The 27345-nt window shown below is 37.9% G+C and overlaps 2 protein-coding genes and 1 long non-coding RNA gene across 3 annotated transcripts; 1 reads left to right on the top strand and 2 right to left on the bottom strand.

Annotated features, from left to right (window-relative positions):
* Window positions 1-35: 35 nt before the first annotated feature.
* Window positions 36-18805, bottom strand: tbc1d2b (TBC1 domain family, member 2B). Its single transcript, XM_028037095.1, has 13 exons — window positions 18375-18805; window positions 14778-14928; window positions 9399-9546; window positions 7838-7992; window positions 7497-7750; window positions 5176-5586; window positions 4961-5071; window positions 4663-4856; window positions 3611-4105; window positions 3410-3527; window positions 2909-3094; window positions 2518-2639; window positions 36-2055 (listed from the first exon to the last, which is right to left on the bottom strand). The coding sequence occupies exons 1-13, from the start codon at window positions 18714-18716 to the stop codon at window positions 1860-1862; spliced, it is 2883 nt and encodes a 960-aa protein (XP_027892896.1). The 5' UTR covers window positions 18717-18805; the 3' UTR covers window positions 36-1859.
* A 752-nt stretch (window positions 18806-19557) lies between these two features.
* Window positions 19558-23331, bottom strand: LOC114156618 (uncharacterized). The gene is made up of 2 exons (XR_003597980.1): window positions 23245-23331; window positions 19558-22262 (listed from the first exon to the last, which is right to left on the bottom strand). It is a non-coding gene; the product is annotated as an uncharacterized LOC114156618 (long non-coding RNA).
* LOC114156589 (uncharacterized) lies at window positions 22258-26118 on the top strand. Its single transcript, XM_028037108.1, has 8 exons — window positions 22258-22680; window positions 22761-22903; window positions 23310-23476; window positions 24014-24103; window positions 24437-24602; window positions 24688-24843; window positions 25160-25819; window positions 25915-26118. The coding sequence occupies exons 1-8, from the start codon at window positions 22533-22535 to the stop codon at window positions 25957-25959; spliced, it is 1575 nt and encodes a 524-aa protein (XP_027892909.1). The 5' UTR covers window positions 22258-22532; the 3' UTR covers window positions 25960-26118.
* The last annotated feature ends 1227 nt before the right edge of the window (window positions 26119-27345 follow it).

The raw sequence follows: 27345 nt of genomic DNA on the forward strand, positions 1-27345 counted from the left end.
GTATCTACATCCCGGATGCAAATAAAACCAGATGCTCATGTCAGAAGTTTTTATTGAATCGGTTTTACAAAAGCTAAGAGATACATAGACTTTAACAATTCCCATCTAAAATCTGACAGATTAAGACAGACTTGCATCAAAACAAGTTGAAGTGCCCTGTAGTATTCTGAGTTTTCTTAATGCGTTTGTGCAATACACTGCCAAAAAACATGAGAAAAAAAAAGAGGAAACACAGAAGCAGAGATAAGTTTTCAATGTAGCTTATTTAAACTTGCAACAGACTGAAAGGGTTTTCGACAGAGCAACTTATTTCATTACTAGTTGTAAGAATGAATAAAAAAATTTATCTAAATAATTGGGAAATGTTGATCTCATGAGAAACCTGCTCTCATAAACATGTTTGATGACAGCAAAAAGAAAAATTCAAACATTTTCCAATGTTTTACATTTGATTTAAAACTGTAAACCAGGTCAGGTCCAGATACTGCAGCAACGGTTGCTGATCTGTGTAAACGGGTTCAAGTGAGTGAAAAGAAACTTTCCCATCTTCCTCACATCGAATACCATCCATCAAGGTTTTCACAGTTCATTAGCCAAACACACACACAAGTTCTAATTCCTAAACAAATGGTTGAGATATCAAGTTGTCCACAGCGATCAGCAATATGGTCCTTCACATTCTGAAGATACCTGAATGTGGATCAACATGGAAGATTTTCCTTTTATTGTCAAAGTTTTAAGGAAAAATGCTTCCCTCATTAATTATGAATCACAATTCAATTTTTATAAAATCAGTACAAAGGCAGACTTTTTAACTATTATTATAAAATTATATAAAAAATTTTACCAGAGTATCTATAAAATTGAGTGAAGACTTGAGAAACGTTACACTGCCACTCAGTGGACAAAAATAGCAAATACAACAGAATATTTTTTCTGAGGTTAGGTTCAGAGAAAAGAAATGCAGAAAAAAAACCTAAAAGTTTCTGTAAAGTAAGGATATTTCACACAAAAAATACAGACAAAGCTGTCAGAGTTGAAAACAATATCCAATTTTCTCTGAATTACCTTTCATGTGAAAGAGGGATGCAAGTGGAAAAATAATCAGCTGTATGAAGCAACTGTAAAATACTTACGGCTTTTTAAAATAACTAGATGATACAAATATTGAACACAAATATTAATGGACTGATTAATGGGACAATACTGGCTCTCAGTCATAAACATTAATTCTACCTGCCATTTATGCAACTGAAAACAGAAAAATATTTTGTTTTTAGCTCATCCATTCATTTTGACTTTTTAGATTTGAGGAAATTGCTTGAATGAAACTTTAAAAACTAAGGAATGTTTCAGCAAAATATTTCAGTTACAGCATGAATAATTCAAGTGCATCATAAAATAAAATGACAAAGAATCCTTTACAAGAAATAAAAAAGCTCTATGACAATGTTCCTTTCCTCAAAGAAAGGAAATAAAGCAGAGAATAAAAATAGATTTTTCTTTTGTGTAAATGTGAGCACAAAAAAAGAAAAAAGGAATTCTTCAAAAGGTATAAAAATGCTTGAAAATACTGTTTCGGGCTGCATGGTTCGGCAATATAGAAAAGTAAACTGCTGGCAACAAACAACATGAACATAGATAGCAAAAATACTTTACACAATGAAAAAAAAAAGCAGGAATCCTGATACAATGTGTTTTATCCTTTGATTTCAGTTCATTATTCAACAATTTTTGATGCAGAGGCCAACTCCGAACTGGGAAAATAAAACCCTTCAGCAGCTATAAAGCGTTGCCGCTCTGTGGAGAAGCTCCCTTTGTCTTCATTCTTAAAGCGACACAGCCTGGAAATAAAAAGCTCAGTTATCCTCATCATCGTCGCTGACAAAGCTCCGTCGATCCAGACTCGTCTCCCTCTCCTTCAGGAATGTCTGTCTGATGGCCTCCAGCTCCGTCAGCTCCAGGCGAACCTTCTCCAGGTGGAAGGAGCGGCGGTTCTGGATTTGCCTCAAGGGGAACGGGTTCATGTCCACGAAAGCAATGTTCATCAGCTTCCTGGAAAATAAAACAAAAAATAATTTCTGATTAAAGTATTTTAAACAGCAGATAATATTATCCTCTTAGTTTTTGGGTTCCTCTCTAAATTACTAGCCTGGATGTGAACTGTCTCATCTCAGATACATGAATGGAAATCGCCTGCCTACAGCACCCCCTGCTGGTGAGTGTCACTGTTTTCCAACAATCTAAGAAGCAGCTGGATTTTTTCTAATTCCCTCATATAGAATGAAGATGAACTCTTGTAATTTGAGACAGAAGTAAAAAATGTTTATGAGATTGTGGAAAATTATAATTAACATTTCAATCAATGCTGCACACTTAAAAAATTGATCATAGTATACCTCTTTTTTTGTTTGTTTGTGCACATAAAGAGTATCTGGGTTATCATTTCCATCCTTACTGCTGGAGAAACATTGTTCTGAACAATGCAAAACCTTCCTGTTATCAAAGTGACCTGACCTTGAGTCCAGGATTGTGCGCGTAAAGTATCGAAGGTATTTAAAGATGGCCGTCGTGTCCTGCAGCTTCAAAAACTCTTCTTCTTGGTATTTGAAGAGGGCGAGAGCAAATCGAAATATAATCTGTAGAAGGGAAAAAAAAAAAAAACATTGCATGACTTTCTGTTTGCACCTTTATGTGTTAAAAAAAAAAAAGCTGTTAAAACTGTCCACAAGCTGAAAGACGACAAACTTTCTTGGTGAATTTTACAAGTTTCACACAAAGTCTTCACAGACTCTCAGGAATTAAAAGGTGTTAGTCAAACTGTGATGTTTCCTTTACCCCTTTAACAGGGCTCTGCGGCTCTATGACCATGTTAAAAAAAAATATCGTACTCTTTTCCATGTCTCACCTTTGGCCCCTCAAACAGAAAGGCATCCCAGATCTTGAACAGGATGTCGCTCACCACGCTGTCCACAAACACCACCAGGAACCAGTTGAAGGTGATGAGGGAGAAATCCACCTTGTGCTGCTCAAAGTGGGCGTGAAGGCGCGGCAACTTCTCACTCATCAGGTCCTTGAACACACGCTGGTCAACCTGCAGGAAGCAGACATTCACATTTTACAGAAGTTAGAGGTCAAATCTAAGAGAGGAAATTAATCAGCCGTCAAATAAATTTGAAACACTCAAAAAACTAAAATTGTAATTAGGGCCGAAAAGATTAATCGGATTAATTGATTATTGAAATACTTGCCAACTAATTTAGTAAGAAATTAATCGTTAATTGGAGTATACAGTCTTTAAGAAAGGCCATTTGCTGAACTCTGATTAATTGTCAGAATAATCGATAACTGAAATGACCATTAGTTGCAGCCCGACAACAAAACTCTTAACATAAATAAGCTAAGTTACCTGAGAGCCCAGCAGAGTCTTTGTGTAATAATCTCTTGGCATGAAGACCTCTATGATGGCTACAAGAGTCCAAAAGGCATCTTCTTGGTCTAGATAAAGCAAGGCGATTGCTGCTAGCCTAAGAAAACACACATTAAATAGGAATATTTTTAAAAGCCAGCAAATAATAGAAACCCAGAGGTGCCAGATGTGGTCCGGTACCTGTTGAGACCCTGACAGTAGCCGATGTCTGGATTCCTCCAGGAGAAGGCCACTAGAACATTCCGCAGCTTGTGGATCCCGCCTGCGCTCGGCGAGGCGTAGTGCTTGTTGTTGGGCAACGTCCGGAGCAAGTCCAGCTCGATCTGCTTGGACGCCGGGTTGGGCCGATCCCGCGCCACGTTCAGCAGTGTCTCGTAATAATCCGGGGCCAAGTGGTCGCGGAACTTCTTGACGTGGGAGGTGATGCACCAGCGCCACACGATGGAGCGGTGCTTGTGCGGCACACCGCAGCGGATCAGAGCCTTGAGCTCGGGGGAACGCACCAGGTCTCTGTTCATGGTGCTGGCCAGAAAGTTCTCCCACTTCACCCCGACTGAAACCTCCTGGTCGGTCATGGACAGGGACTTCAGCTCTAAGGCCCTCACCTTTGCAACCAGCTTCTCCTCTTCCTCCTCTTCCTCTGGGACCGTCTTGAAGCCATACACATCATATTCACTGACGGAGAGAGAAAATAAAATCAATCACCTTCAATCTGCAAACAGATAAAAAAAAAATTTTATAAAAGAGAAGCTCAAAGGTAGAAACTAAAAGTTTCTTAGGGTTGCTTTGGATATATAATAATACATTTGCACCATGACAGCATGCCTGAGCTTGTCCGGAAGTAACAGCAAATAATGACTGAAAAACACCAAGCAGCAGACAGAGTTTTTCCAGTCACGAATATTTTCATGAAGCTATAAATTAAAGTACAACAGGTCCTGGGGCTGCACAAACCTTTGAGAAACAGACTTCTTCCACATAGATTTCAGGTGAAACACAAACAAAATCAGACAAGCTCTGGTCAGAATTTCCCTCTCAAATATTTTCACACTTTGTTACATTAAAACCACCAGATAATAGATTAAATAATAGATTAGAAGTCAACAGAACCTCTGCAGCTTCTCCATATTTAACACGGCTCTCAAGGCTGCTCCTTTGCTCAATACTCTCCTTGCCCAGCATGTCATTTTGAAGCTGAAAGGAAGAACTTAAATCTAGCAAACAATTAGTACCTGACTGAATTTGGTTTGAAGATTTGGTGTTCATTCTGGTCCGGGCTCTCCACCTGCAGGGCGTCCTCCAGTAATCTGGAAATGACTTCCCGGGCCGGGTCCTGCTCTGACGAACAGACCGGCTTTCTCACCTCCTGAAGCAGCACCAAATATTTACTCTCCACTTGACAGAGTTTGGCCTCCAGAGCTGTGCACTGCAACAAGGGTGGGAATAATAGTTTTAATTTCTCACACATTCATATTTGTGAAGATCGAGTTGAACTTACGCAAGTTTACAGTTTTTTTTAATTGTTTTTACCTTTGCTTCTAAAGCCTTTTCCCGAATCTCTGCATTCCTGCGCATAACAGTCAACTCCAGGATCTCTTTATTCAGAAACTTGTTTTGGGATTTGTAGCCTTGAAGACTGTCCTAAAATTGAAAATAAAAGAAGCAAAACAGTTTACCGGTGAGATTTAAAATAAAACATCTTTTTGACCTCCCACCCCCTCTGGTTTAAGAATTGTCTTCTGCACCTTCAGGATGCTCAGTTCCTGCTGAGGTGGCGGAGAACCAGCGTCGCTCACATTCCCGCTCTGCTCAGAGTTTTCCTGCGACAGCTTCACGATGACCTGATCTTTGGCCTGGATGGTCTCCATCAGCATCCCCAGCTGGTCATTAATTTCCCCCACCTTGATTTTCAGACCCTTCAGCTCCTGCTGCAGGCTCTCTTTCTCCAGAGAGAGACGCTCCATGTGTCCACATAGTGACTGGATCTGTATGTCTCGCTCCTGGAGGACCGCCTCCAGCTGGGTGACGTCCTCCTGGTTCACGGCCGGACTGGGAGCCTGCTCCAGGGCTGCGGACAGATCCGGAGCTGCTCGCCATACACTGGGCCTCTCAAACTGGGAGGTTCTGAGAGTCTGCTGCAGGAGCCTCACCAGCTCCTACAGGGGCAGGAAGACGAGATCTTTTTGGAATTAACAAAACCTGAAGCTTAAAACTGTGAAAACATGGAAGCTATGGCAAGCAATCAACCACATTTATTTTGGTGGGTATAGAGGAAGTCACAGCGACGAGGTTAATGAGATCATTTTCATGCTCCGACTTTCTCCTGTAGTTGTAGCCATCTTTGTTTCTATTAGGCTGGCATTCTAAGACGCAACATTACTAATGTTACTATTACTACCTTATTTGGAATAATCAGTATCTCAAAACATCCTACCTTATTAATACATCACAACATCAAGTCCTACAATATATGTAGAACTCAAGGCCCGTGGGCCAAATCTGGCCCACCAAAACTATTTATGTGGCCCTCTGGGCTTTTAGAGGGCCACATAAATAGAACCTTAAGTTGACTGTTGTGTGCTTAAGTATTTATCAATCAAATAAAATATTTTTTATTTGTAAAGTGCCAAATTACATCAATGTGAGAATGTTAATTAGTTAATTTTAAGAAGTACTCTTTCAATGAAGGGAATGCTATAATATTTTAACAGTTTGTAACAGGTAGTTTTATCAGCAACAACCAGACCTTTAAGGACATTTGTGATCTTGATGTGACCCAGAATGAAAATGAGTTTGACGTCTGCGTCTAAAACGGTCAAAATATGTGTTCAAATCCCACTCAGTTAACATGAGCAATGAGGAATCTGAAGTGCATCAAGGTGTAAAATTCTTTTGGATATTATAACAAGAGTTCCTACACATTTTTCAATAAAAAATGTACAATTTTCTTCATAAACTATACACTTTGATAGCATAGCACCATTTAGCTGCTTTTTGTGGCAACTGAACTAAGGTGGGTCAACTCTACCTTCAAATCTATAACTCTCTCAAGAAAATAATTGAGCCTCCCACAATAAATACAAGCTCTTGGAAACAAAGTTTGTAAACTTTGGTACATTTACTTCATTTCCTAAAAAAAAAACAAAAAACATTTAGTGTCTTTGCCATCTGAACCAGACCATGTGACAGACAAGTGAACTGTTCATCATAAACAAGCAGAGTGATTCTTAATGTTACAAGATACAAAGTTACTGAGCACAAGGGAAAACCTTTCCGTCTATGTTCCAGCCCTCACTTACACCAAACATGAAAACAGGACAGGAAGAGCAGGATCTCAAATACAAGCAGCAGGTTTACAGCCTGGGAGAACTCGGAGTAGAGTTCCTGCTTTTTTTTTTTTAAAGAACCAGTTGAGCTAGTTAAGAATTATGTTCTTAACTAGCTCAACTGTCCTAAAGGGAGGCTTTCCAGATGTATCAGATCTCTCTGCCGGCTTGGAAACGTCCGTTGTGACTTTTGCTCCTTACAAACTTTTATTGGTCAATATAACCTTTGTGCATGCATTTTTAATTATTTACTTTTTAATAAAAAACTGTTTTGAAAGTTGTAATGCAACACATAAAACAGAAATGAACAATAATGTGGCTGAAAGTGTGTGGAGGGAAAAAACAATTCATTGCATCAGCTCTGAAAGAGTTAACCTGAGAAAATGTGATGTCTGCTTTAAAAGGAGTCACTTTTAGCTAAAGCAACCAATCAGCTGTGGAGAAATTAAAAAAAATGTAAAAAAGGGAACAGGAAGAAATGAAAAGAAATGCAACAGCTGTGATTGTTTTCGACAGAACTGCTCTTTCCTTATTTCAGACTGAAGCATGACTAATCACTCCCTGTCTTCCTGTATCAGTGAGAGCTGAGAAATGACACCCAACCTTTTAGTCTGACATGGCAAGACTGGGTGTGTGAAAGCACGATGCAAACTTTCAATGAAAAGAAGTCTGTAAAAAGTTCTTATAAAATAAAGCATCATAAAAGTTTGATAAAACAGTACAAAGAAGAATAAGCTCACCTTCTGGCTGGCCAGCTCCTCCCTGAGTTTGATTTGCTCCTGCTGCATTTGGTTCATCTCATCCTGCTGGTTCTGGAGGCGGAGCTGCATCTCCAAAGATTTGCTGCCGTTGCATTCCCCTGTCGGACTCCCAGAACCGCGTCTCTCCACGCCTCGTCCAAACTTCCCTGGTCCCCGCACGTCTCGGAGCAAGAGCCTCTGAGGTCGATGACGATTTCGCCCGAAATCGAAGGTGAACGCCGAGCCAAAAGAATCTGAGCAAGAAGAGGAGCAAATGCAGAAAGGAATGCTAGAGCAGAATTCATCTCCAAGCAGTCGCGGATGAGCGAGAGTGGACTCACGTCTCTGTGTGTCCAGATGAGTTTTCTGTTCGGGGAAGTCCTTAGGGGGAGCGTCCAACATCTCCCACTCTTCTGAGCTGCTGTTGTGGTTGCTGGTGTAAAACACGCTGCGTCTGTTCTCCACTCGGCCTGGCCGCAGATTAGACATGGAATTCCTGAGAAAAAAAAATAAAATAAAAAAGAGGAGAAACCGATTTAAACTCAACTGTCTGCAACTCTGTGAAAGTTACTAGGCTGAGTCAAAGTTCTAAATGTCAGTCGAGGAAAATTAAGCTGCAGAAAAATAACACAGATCATTCAGAAACAATCCAACTAAATGAGGACCTCATTTCCACAAAATGTCCTTCTAGTGTAAAACAATACAGAGTACTTCAATGAAATATTTATACACTTTCGGCTTACTCACATTTAGTCAAGTTACAAACAAAAACTTTATTTCTTCTGATTTTATGTGACAGACCAACACAAAGTAACTGAAAAGGAAAAGAAATCCCAAAATACATGTGACATTCAAGCAACTTTACTCTGATCGAAGAAAATAAAAATCTAATGCAACCAACTGCCTTTAGAAATCATTTAGTCAATAAATAGAGTAAAACGATGAGTATCAATGGGTATTCTCTAGATAAAAAAAATCTGTTCTGTGATAATTACAGCAGCAGCAGGTAACAAAACATCCTTAGCTTTGAATCTCATATAGCACTGTTCAGTCTACCATGGGAAAACCAAAAAAAAACAATAGATTAACTGCAAACTGATCAAGACATGGTCAGCAAAAACGGCCAGGCCAGGAAATAATAATTTGATGACGGAATAATTACTCACCAAATTTTGTGGAAGAGCAACAAGAAGAAAACTGCTATTGAAAAATGTTATGAGAAGTACCTACTTGTGCAGTGCTAGTAGATACATACTGAAAAAGCCTTGCATAAAGAAATTGAAAGATAAGCAGTTAGCAGTTAGATACCTAACTTAAGTACTTAAGTTTTGATTTGTTTTGTATTGACAAAAGTACAATAATTACAAATGAAAACCATGCATTTTAGATTTTTATGAGTAAACAAAATCCGAAAACATTTATGGGCTGCTCTGTGTTAACACAATTGTGTGTTTGATGATGTGAAAAACATGTTGAAAAGTTCAAGATGACCTCAGTAAGGAACTTTCTATTCATCACCATACTGAATTAGTAAGAAATTTAACACTAGCAGCATTTGACTCTGACGTACAAACACTTTGTCACGACATGAAAATGTAATGCATGCTGTACATCAACCCGTCTATTTAGGGATCAAATCTTTTGAGCAAATATGTCTACATACTAGAAAGAGGAATTGTTGAACAGTTGATAAACTGGTGAACTACAGATGTGACCACTTCCTCTACTACAGTTGGCCTCAGGCAGAACCAAAGCGATTTTCTTCCCTCATTTAGAGACACAAACCAGACAAAGCCTGCAATAACTTGGCAGCAAGCCTACAAAAAATCCTGAACTTTGTAATAAAACAGCTGGAGGTACAAATTATGCTTTGAAGAGCCCTCACTAGGCTTTCAGCCTTACCTGAGCTCTGTACCAAAGTTTTTGAGGGAGAAGGGCCCTCTGGCTGTCTGGATTCCCACCATTCCTCCTACATCCATTTCTGTGTCCATAGCAAAGTCGCTGCGGACTTTCTCCATGCTTTCGCTTAGCTTCTCAATGAAGACAGCATCTGAAAATCATAACAGAGTTTATTAGAATCAACTAATAAGTGCAATAGTCCAACCGCTTCAACGCAAAGGAAATATACCCATCAGTAAAAGGATGCAATACGTTTGAGTTAAATAAGGAAAGCTAATTATGTTTCAACTTTCTGACATCCTGCAGAACGACTCAAATCAGATATTCTTTCTTGCACGAGTGTATGGAAACATTTCATGAAGGATCAAGAACTTGCAACAAAAAAAGAGGGAAAAAACAGAAGAACAAAGTTGTTTGATAAAATTATCTAGAAACAGTGAGATCTCAGTCTGCTTAAATGTTCAAACTAAGTCAACCACTAAACAGCCCTGTTTCGTTTTACACTTCATAGTCTGATATCATGCAATCAATAACCTTTGCCGATCTAACAAAAGTTTTAAAATGTTAACTTTTCCCTCAAACCAATATGCGACGAAATTCAGCGGGCCTTTCAGACATTTTGGTAAGTTGCACAGGTCACACACATTTCAACATAGCTAAGAAAAAAAGAAGTGTACTTGTGTCAAAATTGAGAGAACACAAGATATGATGATGCAAATCTTTGACTTTGCAGACTGAGAAACATGCCCGGCTTTGAATCGAAGCGCAATAAACTGCAAGCAACAAACAACAAATATCTCTTTAAAATATTAGTGGGTGGGTGATTAAGTGCAACAAAGGCTCTGTTCCAGGATAATTGTGATTATAATATTAATCATCAAAAGGATTGATATTATGGTTTGTGTGGCTTCTCAATTCACAGTTCTCTGTAACCAAAGTTGCACTTAACTCCAACGTGCACTGATCAGCTCCACGAAGCAACAGTTGCTGGTCCACAAAGTCTTCAGTAACCATTGCTTGTTTTTCACTTTTTTTATTATTGCATCTATAGTCAAAACATTAAGATAAAGAGCAACAGTTTATTACTCTACAGTTGACTATATTTTATGACCATCTGTGGTTAAAGGCAGTAAAGACAGATCAAGGTTAACTTGCACCCCACATCCTCTGCAGGCATACTTTAACTGAGAGCTGCCAATACCAGAGACTTCACCTCCATCTTGATTAGATGTATCCAAAATATTAAGGCATCTGTTACCCAGATTTGTTTTTGAAAACTAATTTAAATGCAAGACATCTCAATTTATTCAACAGCAGTCTCCCTTAAATCAATAAAACAATTTAAGTTTTGTGGGTGTTTTTCACAACACTGGAAAACACCCACTGCCAATTGACTGAACATGCAAATATGTGGCAAAACTCTGTGAGAATACAACTTTTACTAGAATGGCTGGGTTTTCGATTTCTCCCCAGAATGGCTGAACAGGGCCAAAAGGCCCTGAGTCCACCCTGACGACTCTGATGGCTCAAATTAGCATTCTTCTTCAATTGTAAATGTGGCCGTTGACCGTCAGGCCAGAATGTAGGAATGTGAATAGTCCATGTTGGGGGTGGGTATCTATGATACCTACAACTCGTCAGTTTAGTTTCGAAGCATACATGAAGTGTTTTTGGAGAGATGTGACCTTTTGCAGCTGATCCATGATGTTGTGCTGCATTATCCAGGTCATTTTGCCAAATGTACATAGAGTTTGCAAAACATACAATCTGTTTCAAGAAATATGCAAAGGTTTTTCTAAAAGAAATTAGTAATGTTTCTCTTTGAAATAAAGCTAAGAGGGTATAACATGACAGTTTAGAAATAAACTAACCAAATTAATTGTGTTGATCCACCTCAAAAAAATCATGCAAAAAGTGTAAGCAAAAGAAATCTGGAAGACTTTGCACATGCAAATTTGCATGCAGCCTTTTGTGCTGTGGAGGATAAATAGGTGACTGCTTCACCTATTTAGTTCACAAGAACTAGGTACCTTGCACATGTACATAGCTAAATAACTTCTATTTTACTGTCAGTCCTGCACTTTATATTTTATATTTAGATTTATATTCATATTTTATACTGTATTTTATTTTACTCACAACATTGGAACCTCAAACATTATCCTGAGCCGTATGCAACGAAATTTCGTTCTGTATACACCCTGTGCATTGAAAATGACAACAAAGTCAGTCTAAGTCGAAGTCGAAGTCTAAGGAACAATTGTGCAACTGTGAGATGCGTTGAGGCCATTACCAGGGTACTTCTAAGGTAATGGCCCTAGGTAATGGCCCTATTTACTGAATAAAAGGGCTTCAGTGCAACGGGCTTCAGGCCAGTTGGACTATCTCTAGCCTGAATAGGTATATGTCAAAATGGCCTAACTCCAGCCATTCTAGTGTTCTTAAGCTAAAATCGTTCTAGATGAACAACAACTCAACCAATATAAAAAAACACTAGAAAAGAAATCATGCCAATATGATGAATGCAGCAACCTTATAATTATTTTAGCTTTTCCATTATTTATACTGATAGCAACTAATGGTGCACTAATCAATCGACCGGCCCCAGTTTCCTTAATCTTGGGTGATCGGCAATCAATACATATAAGTGAAACCAATCTTATCCATCTCCGCAAAGATCTGAAAAGAAGAAAACAGGTCTATAGTCTAACCTATTACGTAAGTTTTGTTTGTTTTCATAATGTGACATATTAAATACTAAGTGAAGAGATTCTTTTAGTCTAGTTAATTTAGTAGTTTGGAGAGCAATGGTTTTCATTTATATTTGAGAGCACTGCCTCATGTGTGGATAGAACAAGTTTGTATTTTTTCACAGGTACCATAGGATATTTTTCAATAAAACTGGAATGTTGAAGGTGTATTGTGACCTTATAAGACCTCACAGTGTCAGTTCTTTAAAAAAAAGAAAAAGAATTGGCCTGTTAGCCTTTTTAAAGATCAGTGATTGGTCAGAAAACTGCAATCGGTGCACACCTAATAACCATGTAAGTAAAGGCTTAAGATAAAAGAAAACTGCAGGGTATGACAATATGCTAAATACATCAAGATTGAGCAGATATGTGTAGAAACAAACTTCTCTGTGGACACACCAAGACATACTGTACTACACTGTTACTCTGTCAAAGAAGTTTTAATATCAAATAACTCGAGTCAATACAAAAAGTTTTACATTTATTATTTCATTAGTTAAACCAGTCTGACCTCTGCGAAAAAGGAATTTGTCCTTAACCTAATAATTGTTTGAGCCACTTTGGCGCTAACAGCAATCAGTAAAGGCCAATGATTAACAAGGAGTCTTTTACATCACTGTGGAATAATTTTGGGCCATTTTCTTTAAGATTTAAAGGGTTTTGTGTATCAACAAACTGTTATTATACACTGTCACACTACCACCACAATACTTAACCGTAGGTATGATGTTATTTTTCATACCTATGCCACGACCAAAGACAATCAGAATTATGCTGACTTTAAGAATGCCTTAAAATAACAAGCAATGTAATAAAACACCAAGTAATGGGATGTTTGCGCCATGCTCTGGTTTGGAGGAAAACTATTAAAGCTGTAAAGCAAACAACATGGTCGGGTTACGTACCACAGAACTTCAAACTTATCAGTCTTTATGATCAACTTTTTGGGTTTGTTTTAGTTTTTATGATGTTCTTTTTCTGAAAAGAACATCATACCTGCGGATGAGGAATGATGCAATAGGATGCATCAGATGCAATAGGATGAATACCTTAATTTAAAAAAAAAAAAGCTTTTTGTATTTACACTGACAATGTTTGACAATGGCATTTGTTTTAAACATACTTCCTCACAACATTGCAGGAAGTGGTAACCGATGCTAATTGAAGCTGATCAACTCCCTAAAATGCTAATTATTATTATTTGATGTGTGCTAATAAAAAAAACTTCCTTCTTTTATATGTTTAGTATTAAAATGAATTAATTATTCTAAAAAACAACAACGTATTTTTAACAATATAGAGTTATATCATCCATAAAATATTTAGCAACTACTTTTAAATTAAAAAAAAGCCAAAGCTCTTGGCAGAGATAAAAAAATGACTTCAGAAGTTTTGACCTGCATCAAGCTCAATTCATGTCCAACATGCTAGTCTAAACACCCTTACACAGGCCCAGATGAGGAAAGATAACTCAGGTATTTGAACATTATGAAGACAAAGATAAGAACAGAGAACACTCTAGAAAGGGGAAAACATGTGAGTTATTTGAATAGGAACAGGAAAGAAGGCAGGACCCATAGTTCAGATCACTCAGCCGAATGACAAAATATCTCCCCCCATAAAGACATGGTGCTTAAACAACAACAAATGACAAGACTATATAGGTCAAAGAACAATTTTTAACACACTTTCATCCATATGTTAAGTACAGTCAATATTTTTTTTCACGCTCAGACAGTTTAGTGCAACTCAAATGCTTTATTTCAAAGCAACAACAAAGTATACTCCGCTACAAAAAAGTTAACTTGTAAAGCTAAAAAACAGAAATGATGAATGTGCACAAGAATTTGCCTTAAATACATTATTATGATCTGTTTTGGAAGATCAGCAACATGGTCCAATTCTTCATAATCTACTTTTTTATGTCACAAATTATTAGAAAAATCTCAAATAATAGTTAGCATAAAACTATGTAAACTCAATGATCTTTCTAGTAAATTCTAGAAGAACTGCAGAACATAAAAACATTATGATTTGTAGTGGTCAAATCCAAATAGTTTTGATAATCCAATTCAGAGATGACCCGGAAAGGGACCAGAAGCAAATAATTTTACTATTGACTGGCTCTGAACGGTCAGCCACTCAGAAGCTAAAAATTCAATAAACCCATCCCTTGTTACCAGGTCATTCTCACAATAACACTCTTCGGTGTAGAAGTTAAAACTGCAGGAAGAAATCTAAAAAGTAAGCCATTTTTCGTGTCAGTGAGGCGTTTAAAATGAAACCAGAGGAATAATTAGCTGTAAGAAGCTTCCAGGAGGCAAGCTGTGTTTGAATTTGATGACATGAAACATCAGTAACTCCACCCAGGTAAAATGTCATTAAGCAAAAACCTAGCTCTAATATCATTGATGTCAATTCACTTTTCTTTGTCTCTTGCATTCTAATTCTTTAAGGGCCTCACATTCCAACACACTGTTTCCAGAGAAACACAAAAACCCTGAAACCAAATATTTCCGATAGTTCCGTTTGGAGCAGAAAGTAAATATTAATCTGCTGCCAACAGGAGGTCACAGTCATCTGATGTGTGAGAATGGTGAGGCCGTTGCTGAATGTGTGTGTTCTTGCCTACCGCTGTCCTTGCCCACGAGGCCGGTGGGAGGGTAGGCCTGCGTGGGAGAACTCCAGCTGTCTCTCTTCCCCGTGCCTTTGGTGTTGCTGTACTCCCAACGCTTCTGCTGCAACTCCTGGAGCCAGTAATGCATCACCTGTCTGCTGGGGGCCTGGAAACAAGCGCACAGACCCACAGTTATTCACATGTAGGGGATAAATAGAAACTTCCCCTTTCAAGTGTTGCAGTACAGCATTTTAAATAGCCATAGGGCAGTTTCCAGCAACAACGGAAAACTTTTTTTTTAATAAGATAAGATTTATTTGTCATTGTCATCAACAGATTACAACGAGATTGAGATTTGCTCGACTCGAGTTAAAATGCAGGTTATGTGTATATACATAATATACAATATACATATACATACATAAAAAAGATAAAGAAATAAATAGTACAAAATGAGAAATAAATAGACATCAGAAGATGGTTGCAGCACCTGGAGGTGTCGCAACAGAATTTACATTTTTAACAAAGTGGTGTCAAATACATATACCTGTATATATATATATATATATATTTTTTTTTTCAAAGTCAGATTCAAAAGAACTAAAATTTGTCAGAGAAAGTTTTGGCCAGCTGCTTGGCACGAGAAAGAGTGATGCTTCCTCCCCCACCTGTTGCCGCAAACAAATAGTGGCTCCTATCGTTTTCTTTCCTTGCAAGAAACACAAGGTCACCTGATTGACAAGTTTTGGTAGAGAACCTGATGTAGTCTCACTAAGCATTTTTAGTAAGGTATCAAAATTAAAAGAGTATTCTCTAAAATAAAAACATCCAAGTAAGCTTATTTCATCATTATTAATCAACCCCCCCCCCCCAAAGCAAAATAAAGAACGAATGCATGAAACTATCAGTAGCAATTCTATGGAACAGCCATTATTGCTGAGATATTCTTTTTTAATTTTGTATTTAAGAGCAATAATTAACACCTGCATTTTGTCAGGACTTAGCTGGAGAAAATTATAATCTAATTTTTGTCTGATTTATGATAACTAATGGAACTCAGATGCCCCAGCAAAACGGTAAAGCTGGAGGTCATCTGCATAAATGATAACCACATTTACAAGAAATCAGACTGAAATGTATTCTCCTGAAAAGGGAGTTGTTTTGCTACAACTTTTCCCAAATTTTTGATTCAGGCATTGTGCATACTGTTGCAGGAAGAATAACCAGAGTGATTGTTATTCTGTTCACACTGTCCACCAAAAGCATAACGTTGTCCTAGTTTGAAATGGTAAAATATGAAGTTCTGGCTCGTTTAGCCATGTAATTGAACAAGTTACAGCCAATGGACTTTGAACTTGGTAGCTTTAAGTAAACAGTTAAAATTGTGGATATTTTAACTGATCCAGTTGAGTTAATAAAAGTAATAGTCAGGTTTCTATTAGCCTTCTACACTAAGAAAGCAAAACATTATTGTATGCAAGAGGAAAGTGCAGATAGTTTATTTGGATCCTGTTGATGAGCAGTGCACAGCAACAGATGGGGGCGGGGCAGTGCAACATTATACGTTTCATAGCTAAAGGAAACTATAGTGCAAGTAATGTATTATCTGATCCCACATTAAGAGGACAATAAAACTGAATTTTGACCAGCAGTAACTCTTTAGAGTCTTGACACACCTTATTCGGCTTAAAATGAAAGCAGCAAGATCAAGTTTATGATACCACAAGAATCTCAAATCAGTCCATATCTAATTTTTAAAAAACAATGTTTCCACGCTGCAGTTACATTGAAAAAAAAAAAAAAAAGTTGTGCATTTACAGTCCAGGAGCTTTACAAATAACTGGTTACTCTTTGGCTCAGTCATGTGAAAAAGCAGAGAGGCTGGTTTCAGTCTCAGTTCCAGCCTCTAGCTGTACAAGCTGTTTGGTATTAGCCAGTCAGACCATCTGCTGAAAAAGAAACTGACTTTAGACAGTGGGAGCCAGGCCACCTGTCTTACTCACAGTCATATGACAGCAGAGAAGACTGAGGCAGCATCACATGAAGTGCTGTGACCAGTGAGCCCAATAGTGAGTGGATTAACACTCAGTTGATTAAGGGGCAAATAGATACTGCCTGCATCATCCCCTTATCCCCCTTACAGCTTTTCATTTGATTATGTGGGCGATAGTTTCGAGAATTTCTAAGGCTAATAAAAGTAAATTAGGCCAAGCAAGGAGTAGATTTGATCAAATATAGACAATATACTAGAGTCAGGATTTAGCTCCAAGGTTTCATTTGGAAGAGAATGCAAGTTGAATGCTTCTTTATTTTGAAGAATGAAGCATGTCTTTTGGCTGAACAAAAGGGCTGTCACAAGTGAATAATCTGAGTATTATTTTTTGCTAACAAGCAGAACATTTACTAAATATTATTTTTTCTGAATATTTCCCTACATTATCTAAAAGAAGAAAAAAAGGGCAATTATTTTAAGCGCTGAAACTTTATTGCAAACATTTCGATTAATAATTGTCAATTTTGAAACAACATTTTTTTGAAACAGTCAATTTTTTTATTTTTTTTTAGATACAAAAAGTTCTGGTTGGAACCTGTGTATTTGCACATTTCTGGTACCACCGTAAATCTGACGCACAAGCCACAAATACAAGCAATAGTTGACAACGCAACGTTTACTGTAGGCTATGTTTTGCTTCAAAAAAAAAAAAGACCATATGAGATACCAGTTGTATCAGCTCCAGTCCTTTTTGTCCTGGAGCTGATACAACTGTTTAATTTAGCATCAAGAGGAGTTTTCTAATTTAAAATGTTGCTTATTTTGTTGATTTAAAATGTGATTAACTGCCAGTCATTCATTGCAGTTCACATAATTAACTCAAAAATTTAATGAAGTCCCACCTCTACTTTTTTTAAGTATAATTTTGCATAGAAACATGTTACATATTTTGGTGAAAACTGAAGGGCAAATTATTCATTAATTTCATCTTTCTAAATGTTGCAGTTGTCTTTATCTTTTTTATCCTACATGCTAGATCTTGTCACTATCTAAAAGTTCTGTGAGTGCCTTTTCAGATGAATTTGTTTGCTTTGATAAATATTGGATATTTTCGTATCATGCCAAGTCTCATGATGTATTTATTTTTAAAAAAGTAAAGCAGAGATTGATGTGGGTGTCAGAAAAAAAAACATTGATTCACCTCAACTAATTCATTGTTTTCTTGCTAGCTAACTATAATGCAAAACATAGTTAATTTTTCAATCCCAAATGTCAACATTAACAGGAAAACAGGGAGGTTTGTGGAAATGTGGAGGATGGTGGGCCGTCAAATGAAATTCTGCTCAGGGCCTCATTCAATTTTTGGTCGGCTCTGAACACACACACACAATCAGCTGGTGAAGTTTCGGCCTGTGGTAGGTTATTTTCAACACAACTTCTCTAAAAAAATATCTGCCACTCGACACATTTCCACGGGTGTTTTAAAAGTAAAAAAAAAACGAAACAATTTGTTAGAAAGGGTGTGTCTGTAGCCTTTCCTGAGACAGAAAGGAAACGACACATGACAAAAACAATTATCTGCCGAGTGTTGTGACAGAACTGTTGAAATAAGTTCCTACCTTCAAGAGAAATTCCTTCCCAGCTGTACGGATCTCGAACTGTCCCTCTTCCCCCTCCACGTCGTACATGAAGCAGGCATCGCCTATATCGATGTGTCCGAGAGGCAGGGCATCTTGGGGAGTCTTGAAATAATACAAGTAACATTTCCTCGGGTCGTACACGAACCACCTCAGTTTGTAGCCCCTGAGAGGCCCCTTGCCGGAGAGTTTGTTCAAGTAGCCGCACAGCTTGGAGGCCTGCTCCTTCGCTCCCTCCACCTCGGCCACATCTAGAGACTTGAAGGACAGCAGCCGTGAAGTTGTGCAGGAGCTCTCCCCGCTGCCATCCTCCTCTTCGTGCATCTTTCTTAGAAGTTTCTTCTTCTTGCAGCCCCGCAGATGGCAACTCCTGGGTCCATCCGCATGACTGCTTTCCCCCAGAAAGGGAGTGCTGGGAAATGTAGTTTGACGTAGTTGTGACGCGTTAGTGAGAGGTATGCGCTCGCAGAGGGCTGTGCTACCGAGAAGCGCCACAGGGAGATGCTGTTTTATAAGGCAAAGAAAATAAAGCGACAGACCGGAAACAGAGGGTAAGCTCTTCTCTTCCTTGTGTGAGAGACTAAATTAGGAAATTAAAATGTATTTTATTTGAGATATGAGATATAGTCTGTACGATTTAAAACAAAGTATAAATTGTTTTGGGCTTAAGTTGTTCTGTCCTCTAGATCTGGAGGAAATGTTAACCTACAGCTTTTAGAGATCCATCATACCCAAGAAATCTCTTGAATTTACTTTTGCAACTGATTGTAAAAGTGCATAATTCCTATTAGGTACATCTAATAGGGGGACTTTAATAGTCCCCCTATCAAATACATGTCAGAGTCACCTGTTGCTTAAGTTGCATATTCACTGTCACTATTTTACCATTTTGTATTTGGGTGTTTTTATTAGTCAGGTGAATGAATGGATGTTGAATTTATGTTTGACAGTTTATGTCTGGTGAATCAACTTGGCAATTGTTTTCACAATACCCATTATCCAAAGGTATGTTTGAATAAGATATGAATTAGTTGTTGAATCTTAAAAATTCAGAAAGTGAAGAAGGTCAGCTGAATGACTGACAGGATGATATAGAAACATGCTCCGTGTGTGAGCCAGATCTAGAGCAACACCACATAAAAGTGAAGAGCTGATGCCAGGCAAGTAGGTTAAGATAAGAGTTATCTTTTATTTTTTCCACACATACTTAGTATGTATGTTATGCATTCTAGTCATAAAATTACTAATAATAAAAAACAAACTAAGTAATAAGTACAATGTGGATATATTTTCTGCACATCATGTTTTCCTTTCTCCCACACTTCTGCAACACCTGCATTGTCATTCCATCCAACACATGCTAGAAAGTACAGCTGCGAAAACAAAACATAAGATATACATATGATAAGAGATAATTATGACGTCAGAAATTTCCTACGTTGTGAACAGAACTGTAGTGGAATTTATAATCAATCTCTCTCCTTCTTGTAAAACTTTCAGCTGAAGATTAATGCTACTTTGGACTAGATTTATTCATATCAAAGCTGCAATCTCTGATGTGGGCGTGTACTTAATGTATGTATTTCGCAGTATGATTCATAAGAGGAGAAGAATGAGAGTTCAAGCTGCCGGAACTCACTCTGAAGGTGAAACAAAAACACACCTAAGTTATTCAGATGATTAATGGGTACAAACCTGTAGTACTAGGGTGTATGTGGGCCCCAGTACAGTGAGTAAACAGTAGGTGATTAGTGTTATGCTGGGAAATACACCTATTGTTTTTCCCATTTTGAACCGCTTTACAGTGAAAACTCCCAAACCACCTGTGCAACTGTCCCCAATTACAAGTTCTGATAATCCTCTGGTAAGATTTATATTCTAGCTACTTAGGAAAGCTTAAAGAGTTCAGGAGGTTGTTTGTTTTACCTCAAGCTCGAGGCATGAAAAGCAGACAGACGGGATGCGGTTCAGTTGCTGTGACATTTTATGGGCGACGAATTGTGACCTTTCAAGGATACACATCCCCCCTCTGAGAGGTGGGCTGTCATAAAGCCACTGTAACCAAAATAGTTCAAACAGCTTCAAGAACGTTCATTTTATTTTTAGGAACCTTTTATATTCATTTTTAATCAGTTGAATTTTGACAAATCATTTGCATAACAATGTTTGTTCTTTTCAAAGATGGATACAGTGATAAGAATTTACCTCAAACCTCACATCTCCCCCAGAGGAGTGAGCTATGAATCACAAAGTGCTGTAAAACAGACAGTCTGCACTGCTACCAGTATGCTGAAATTATAGGCTATGTTACTGTAGCGGTTGTTAGTCATACATGGAACATAAAATACGGTTATTGACTTATTCTTCACGTGTAATATAAACACAAAAAAATATCACAGGAAAATATGAGACCAGAATCAATTTAAAAAATGTTTAAATGAAATTATTCTCTTATTATTGTCAGAAAAATAAGAGAATCATTTACAGTACCAAAAAATAATCCTGTTACACACCATTGCTAATAAATGACACCTGGTTTAATCCTAACAAATGGCCTTTAGAAATGGTAACAAGAAAAGAACCTTAAAACCTTCATAACCATATTATTACAAAAATTACTGATAAACTTAACAAAATAAATCATAAACCAACCATATTCAGAAGTTTGTTGCAATGAGAGAATTCTCTTTTAGAGACATTGTGAAGAACATCTGATTTCCAAGAAGAAAAAAAAAAACGTTTTTATTAAAACAACCAATACACCTAACTGCAACGGCCTTGAAGTGTGCTCACTGCAAATAAATGCACCGTTAAAGAAAGAGCATGTTGAAGCATTAATACAGAACATTTGTAAGAATCTGTGAAATGCTTGGGGAATAAAATTAGGTTTGATGAGGTCGAAGTTTATTTCTTTTTAGCACTGAACATCATCTCAAAACAGTCTCCAGAGCCTTTAAAATTTGACAAATTTGTGTGGAGAAAAAAAAAAGGGTCAACATCGCTCCCACTGCATGCAAGTACGGTAAAAACTATTTTTCTTCTTATAGATTTATTTTGTTTTTACTTTTTGACACTTGTATGCAACTGATCATCATATCATTTTAATGTCAGACAACATAAGTAGCAGGGAAATGCAGCTCTAAATTAAACTAAGGTAATAAATTAATTAATTCAGGAAAAACAAACTATCCAAGCTACCTGGGTCATATTTGAAACAGGATTTCTGCCTGAACTTAATAACTAGTGGTGCTATTTTTAGCACAGCATCAAAAGTGTTCACCATAACTGCTAAAGAGTACTCATCATTGTGGGGAATTTGGACCCACTTTTTTGTACAGAATTATTCTACTGCAGACACCCTAGAAGACATTAAAACAACGGCCTGTTTAAGGTCATACCACAAACCAAATTGGGTATAAGTTCAGATTTCGACTAGCCCACTCCACGTCAATACCTCCATTAGAAATATAGTTACCGAAAAAATTACTGACGTGTTTAATACTTATTTTCCCTATGAAGGGAGTAAAAATGCTGGATTTACGTTGCCATTGTAGAGGCAAAGTGAAATCGTGTCTTATTTTGTTCTCCATGACACAGAGTATTTCTGCCTTTTGGTTCTCCCCCACTGGGACTTCCTACTGTGCTTTACAGAGCTGAACCTAAATGATTCATGACAACAGTCTGAGCCATGGGGGGAATGAGTTATGCTTTTTTTTTTTGAGAACCTCAAAAGCAGACCCGGGGAAATGTCTTGTCTTTTCAGAAGCTTATTAAGCCCCATTGAAAACATATCAAACCTTCCCAAATATTTCCATCCCTCCATCTGTTTAGTCCTTCCTTACAAACCTGATCTGTAGTCACAGCACCCCCCTAAAAAACACACAGAAAAACACACTGACGTAACTTCTCATCCGTCACTACGGTAATCAGACGCTCCATGGGTAAAACATCTCCCCCTTTCAAACCAATGCATACGTTTGCTCACAAACCACTGTTTCTCTACACGTTACTTTCCTTTCTCTTCAGGAAGTGTTCGCTTTGTTCAGCAACCCTCAGCTCTCTTTGTTATGCAAATGACTGCCGTGCCGTTGCCGAGTAACTCTGCTTTCCAGACCAGTGGAAAAATGTGTGTAACTGTAAATGTCATCTGTCTATATCTCTCAGTGTGGGGTCACAATCAAACCATTTTCAGTTGGAGATTTCAGAGGTTCAGAAGCTGAGAGGAGAATTTTAATGTTTGCTGCAATGACAAGGGGTTCAAATCACACACTGGTAACCACAAGGACAGGTATGTACCCCACTCACTGAGAACTATTTTACTATAACACAATGTGAGCTTTAAAGTGAAATTGTATTCATTTTCTTCAGGGATTGAGAGGAGCTGCTGCGCATTGTTTCGACAACAGAAAGCCAAATCTGAAAATATTTGCTATTTTTCACATTCAAGACAGAAGGAGGAATATCAGACGAAGACTCCCTGCATTAAGACACGTGTGAAGTTTTGTTTCAAGGTAAGAAATAAACTTGTCACTAGCAGCTTAAAGTTCATTAATGATTTAGCTATTTTAACCCGCCTGCAAAGTATATATATATATATAACAGTTTTGTGAAAAAGTGACATAGGTCAGGTCTTTTCTATTTTTGGATATTTTCCTATGGGTTTGTTAATGCTATTTAATTCTATATATAAACAGTAAACAAATTGTGTACTATAATAGACAGGATGGGTTTATTTTTCCCCTTGTGCCGTAATCATGAAAAAAAAAAAAAACATACAACAAGAACATTGTGCTGCATTCAGGCTTTGAGTGACGCCTCCTGGAAAATAAGCAAATTAGATTAAAATACTGACCTGCTCTGGGCAGTGGGGAATAAATCCTGCTTGTGCTCATTGGACGCCTGTGTTACTTTGATCAGGACAAAGTGAAGATGGAGCAAAGGGAGCCGACTGTGGATCCTGCTGCTGAAGTTACGGAGGGGCGGTTTAGAGAGTTGGCCACCAAGTGGTTCATAGATACTCAGCTGCCTCTTATTGTCAACAACGGCCTTTTCCCCAGCTGGTTCCTGGGCTTCATTAGCAGAAAGTAAGTATTCACAGAAGATGTCCTGTTATTTTGCACATTTCACACTCATGTATAATGTAAACTTGTTATTTTTAACAAAAAATCCTAGATATTGCTATTAGCTTTGTGTTTGCATGCATGTTTAATTTTTTGATAAATTTCAAATTGAAAAAAATAAAATAAAAATAGAAGCTTAGAGAAGCAGTTATGTCCATACAAGCCACAGACATGTTATCTGTGATGGAAAGTGTCCACTTTACAGTTCGCCCACATACTTTTTGTGGGCTTTTTGCCCTTTCCTCTGGCAGACACTACACTCCTACATAAAAAGTATGTGGGACAGTTACTTAAGTACAACCAGCGTCAGCTATTTCGAAAGGGCATATTGTGAAATGGATTTTTCCTTTAAGACAGTGATAATTCCAAAGTGGAAATTTTTTGAAAGTGCTTTACTCTCCCAGAAAAAAAAATATGATATAGTAAAATGGGTTACAAATATGCTTAAAATTTATATTTGAAGATGGTCTGATTTTCACACTGTTCTTGGTCTGTCTACAGAGATGCTGAGGACATGCTTAGAGAAAAGGATCTTGGCTGTTTTCTGATTCGTCTCAGTGATAAAGCTATTGGATATATTCTGTCGTACAAGTGAGTACTGGTTTACTCCAATAAACCTGATTAATTTATTTTTAATTTTTATTTTAAGCAGATTTTTCATATAAAAGATAACTCCCTCACAAATTAACTCTGCTTCTTGGAATATATAATATAATAAAAACAAGCAGCACAATAAACATCCCATCAAATATGCCTTTAATTTTAGCACTCCATCCAAATCTTAGACTTTTGGAGCTTTGGAGACTCAGAAATTTCCAATGTAATTTTTTTAATGGCCTCTTTTACCATTAATTTAAAAGTTCAAGCTTTACATATAATATAATTGCAACAGCTTTTAAAAAATACCCTGTTTTTCTTTTGCAGAGGCAGAGATCGGTGTCGCCACTTTGTGATAAGCCAGAGCGAGACGGGACGGTTTATAGTGTGCGGAGACACAGAGGAACACAACACTTTGTTCGACCTAACAGAACACTATAAAACAAAACCCGTTGAGCCCTTTGGAGAATATCTGACATCTCCATGCTACGGGGTGAGTTTTCACTCATTTTAAATTTTTTTTTTTTTTTTTTAAGAGGATTTGATCAGTGTCCTAAGTGGTGTTTTTATTCTTATAGGATGTCAATGAGGACCTCTATGATATCATTCAGGTCAGCCCCAAAGAAAAACCAGCTGCTCCTCTCAGAGCAGCAAAGAAAGTACATAAGCAGCAGATGAACTCAGCCACAGAGCAGCAACCAGTGCGGGCACCAAGGATTAACAGGACTCAAGAGGTGAGTCCAAAGAATAAAATAATAAAAGCAACATAAATATATATTTTCTACATATTCTACCAATATTTTCTGTACGAAACATAAGACACACAAATATATACTTTTACTTCTATTTATTTACATTCTTGTCAACTTCATTGTGTTTTGGTATTGTCTTTAATTGTAAATTTATGAGAAGGAAACTGCAGTTTCATTGTTGTGTTTATTATGACAAATCTATCTTGATCTAATTACTAACTTGTTTATCTGGAAAAACAACAAAATTTTACATGATGGCCGGCTTTTCAAATAAATGTTTTTGTTTTCTTAAAAATAGGAAGTACCACCTTTGCCACGGAGGACCAGGCACTTTGAGAGCTCCCCAGTCAGTGACAATGATGGGGTTCTGTATGCTCAACTTAGGAAGCAAACACCTAGAGCCCATCACGCCTCCAGGGACAAGTCCCCCGGCTCAAATCAAGGCAAAGTCGAGAGGCTGAACACTAAAGAGCAAAACAACGGCAGATGTAGTCCTTCATCTGACCCTGAATCTCTCTACTCTGAACTCAACGCGCTTGACAGCAAGAGCATGTCCCTGCCTCTGCTGGACAGCATCTCTGACGGCGAGCAATGTTACAGACTGAGCGTACCTCCTGACACGCCGCCACGACTTTCCCCGAGGCCAGTTCGGCAGGCCTCCCGCGGCATCTCGCAGTCAAACAGCAGCCACAGCCTGGACGGCCTGAGCGACCACTCGGTCTATCACCTGGCTGGCAGCCACAGCCCAACAGCATCTGAAACTGCATCATCCACAGAGCAGCTCGATGACTCCCTGTACGCCGAGGTCTCCATCGAAGCCCCTGTCATTGATAACGACAACACTTATGAGATCCTCCCCAACCACAAAGAGCCCGTCAAGCCCAAAGCCAAAAGAAACACTCAAGAGCCTGGGGAGGAGACCAAACGCAAATTTAACAATGGATCCTGGGGGATAAAGGTTAGTTGAAAGCTTTTCTTTCAGTACTTCTTCATTTATTATTTATTTTTGCCTTATTTTCTAATATTGACAGGTTATATATTTACTTTTTGCAGAATGACAAATGGAAATGGCTTTTCCCCGAGACCAAGAGGAAGTGACAAAGCAACTAACGAAGAAGAAGCTTACCTAATTTCTCTTATCTAACACTACTTTGCTACTTCTGTTGTATATTTCCTTTCAATGTACATATTTATTTAAAACCGATCAAAATTACCCATGTACATCTGATTGAATTTATTAAAGCTGTTGAAAATTTATAAAATTGCTTTATTAAGCCCATTTCAGTAAATTAGGCATATTCAAATCACTTTTTCTTAGAGCTATACCTAAATTGCTGTGAGAAATAATAAGTACTAAATGCATGTTCACATATGGCAGTGTTTTTCAATTCCAATCCTCAGACCCCCTGCTGTGCATGTTTTAGATGTGCCTCTATTCCAGAACAGCTGATTCAAATTATTGCATGGCCATCAAGAACTGAAGAAGGCTGTTAATCACCCACAGATTCAATCTAGGTGTGTAGCAGAAGGGAAACACCTAAAACAGGCAGTGCAGAGGGGATTGAAGACCGGAATTGAGAAACACTGATATATGGGCATGTAACTGCGGAGGAAAAAAAACAAACATTTAATGGAAACTTTTATGGAAATTATTATCATCTGAAAGGAAAGAACAATCTGATATTTTTTGTAGGGGAGAATGTCAAATGTATTGCTTCACATGAGTTGCTGGAGATGTTTTACCTTTCGTCCAGATTAATGAGCCAGTTTGGCCATTTGAAAAGGAGAAAATAAGCAAGGTTAATGATAGATGACCTATGCTTCCTAATAAGGAAACACAAATGCAAAATGCTGGGCTGCTAAGGAACGGCAGAGGCATTTCTATGTGTAGATATCAAAATGCAAATAACTCCTGAATTAAAACGTAGGAGAAATACCTCCCAGTGTTATCAAAACTCTTGCAGTGTATGGTTCGCTCTTGCCATGTGGCGCTCTTACTGTTTAGACCTCCGTAGCTGCCTGGAGAAGCATTCTTGTAATGCATGGCCTCGTGTGGGCACTTTCAGGGAAGTGCAGTGCACTCACTGGGGAAAATTTGCTGAAAGGCGTGTAGCTGATATTTACAAATGTTTTTGCTGCCATCAGAGAGCTTCACTTATTTTCACAGGAAACTAATTTGAATAAAGATTTTTAAAAGTCCGCATTCAACAGCAATGGGGAAATAAGCAGAAGGTTCTAAAATGCCTTTTAGTATCTTTTATCATGTGCTTTTTTTCTTTACTTTTGTAGTTACTGCTTTAGTGGGGCCTATAAACGATAATAAAGCTCATTTTCATGCTCATGTGCCTGCATGAATTTGTATCTCAGTGTATCTGCACTTACAGTAGATGGCAATACATGTGCTTCAGTGTTGTGTTTGGAACAGAAGTTTTAGAAATTAGAATGTAAGGTGTTTCCCCTATAAGTCCTCTAAGGGAAACCAGG

The sequence above is a fragment of the Xiphophorus couchianus genome, chromosome 2, assembly GCF_001444195.1.
Source record: "Xiphophorus couchianus chromosome 2, X_couchianus-1.0, whole genome shotgun sequence".
NCBI classification, from domain to species: Eukaryota; Metazoa; Chordata; class Actinopteri; order Cyprinodontiformes; family Poeciliidae; genus Xiphophorus; species Xiphophorus couchianus.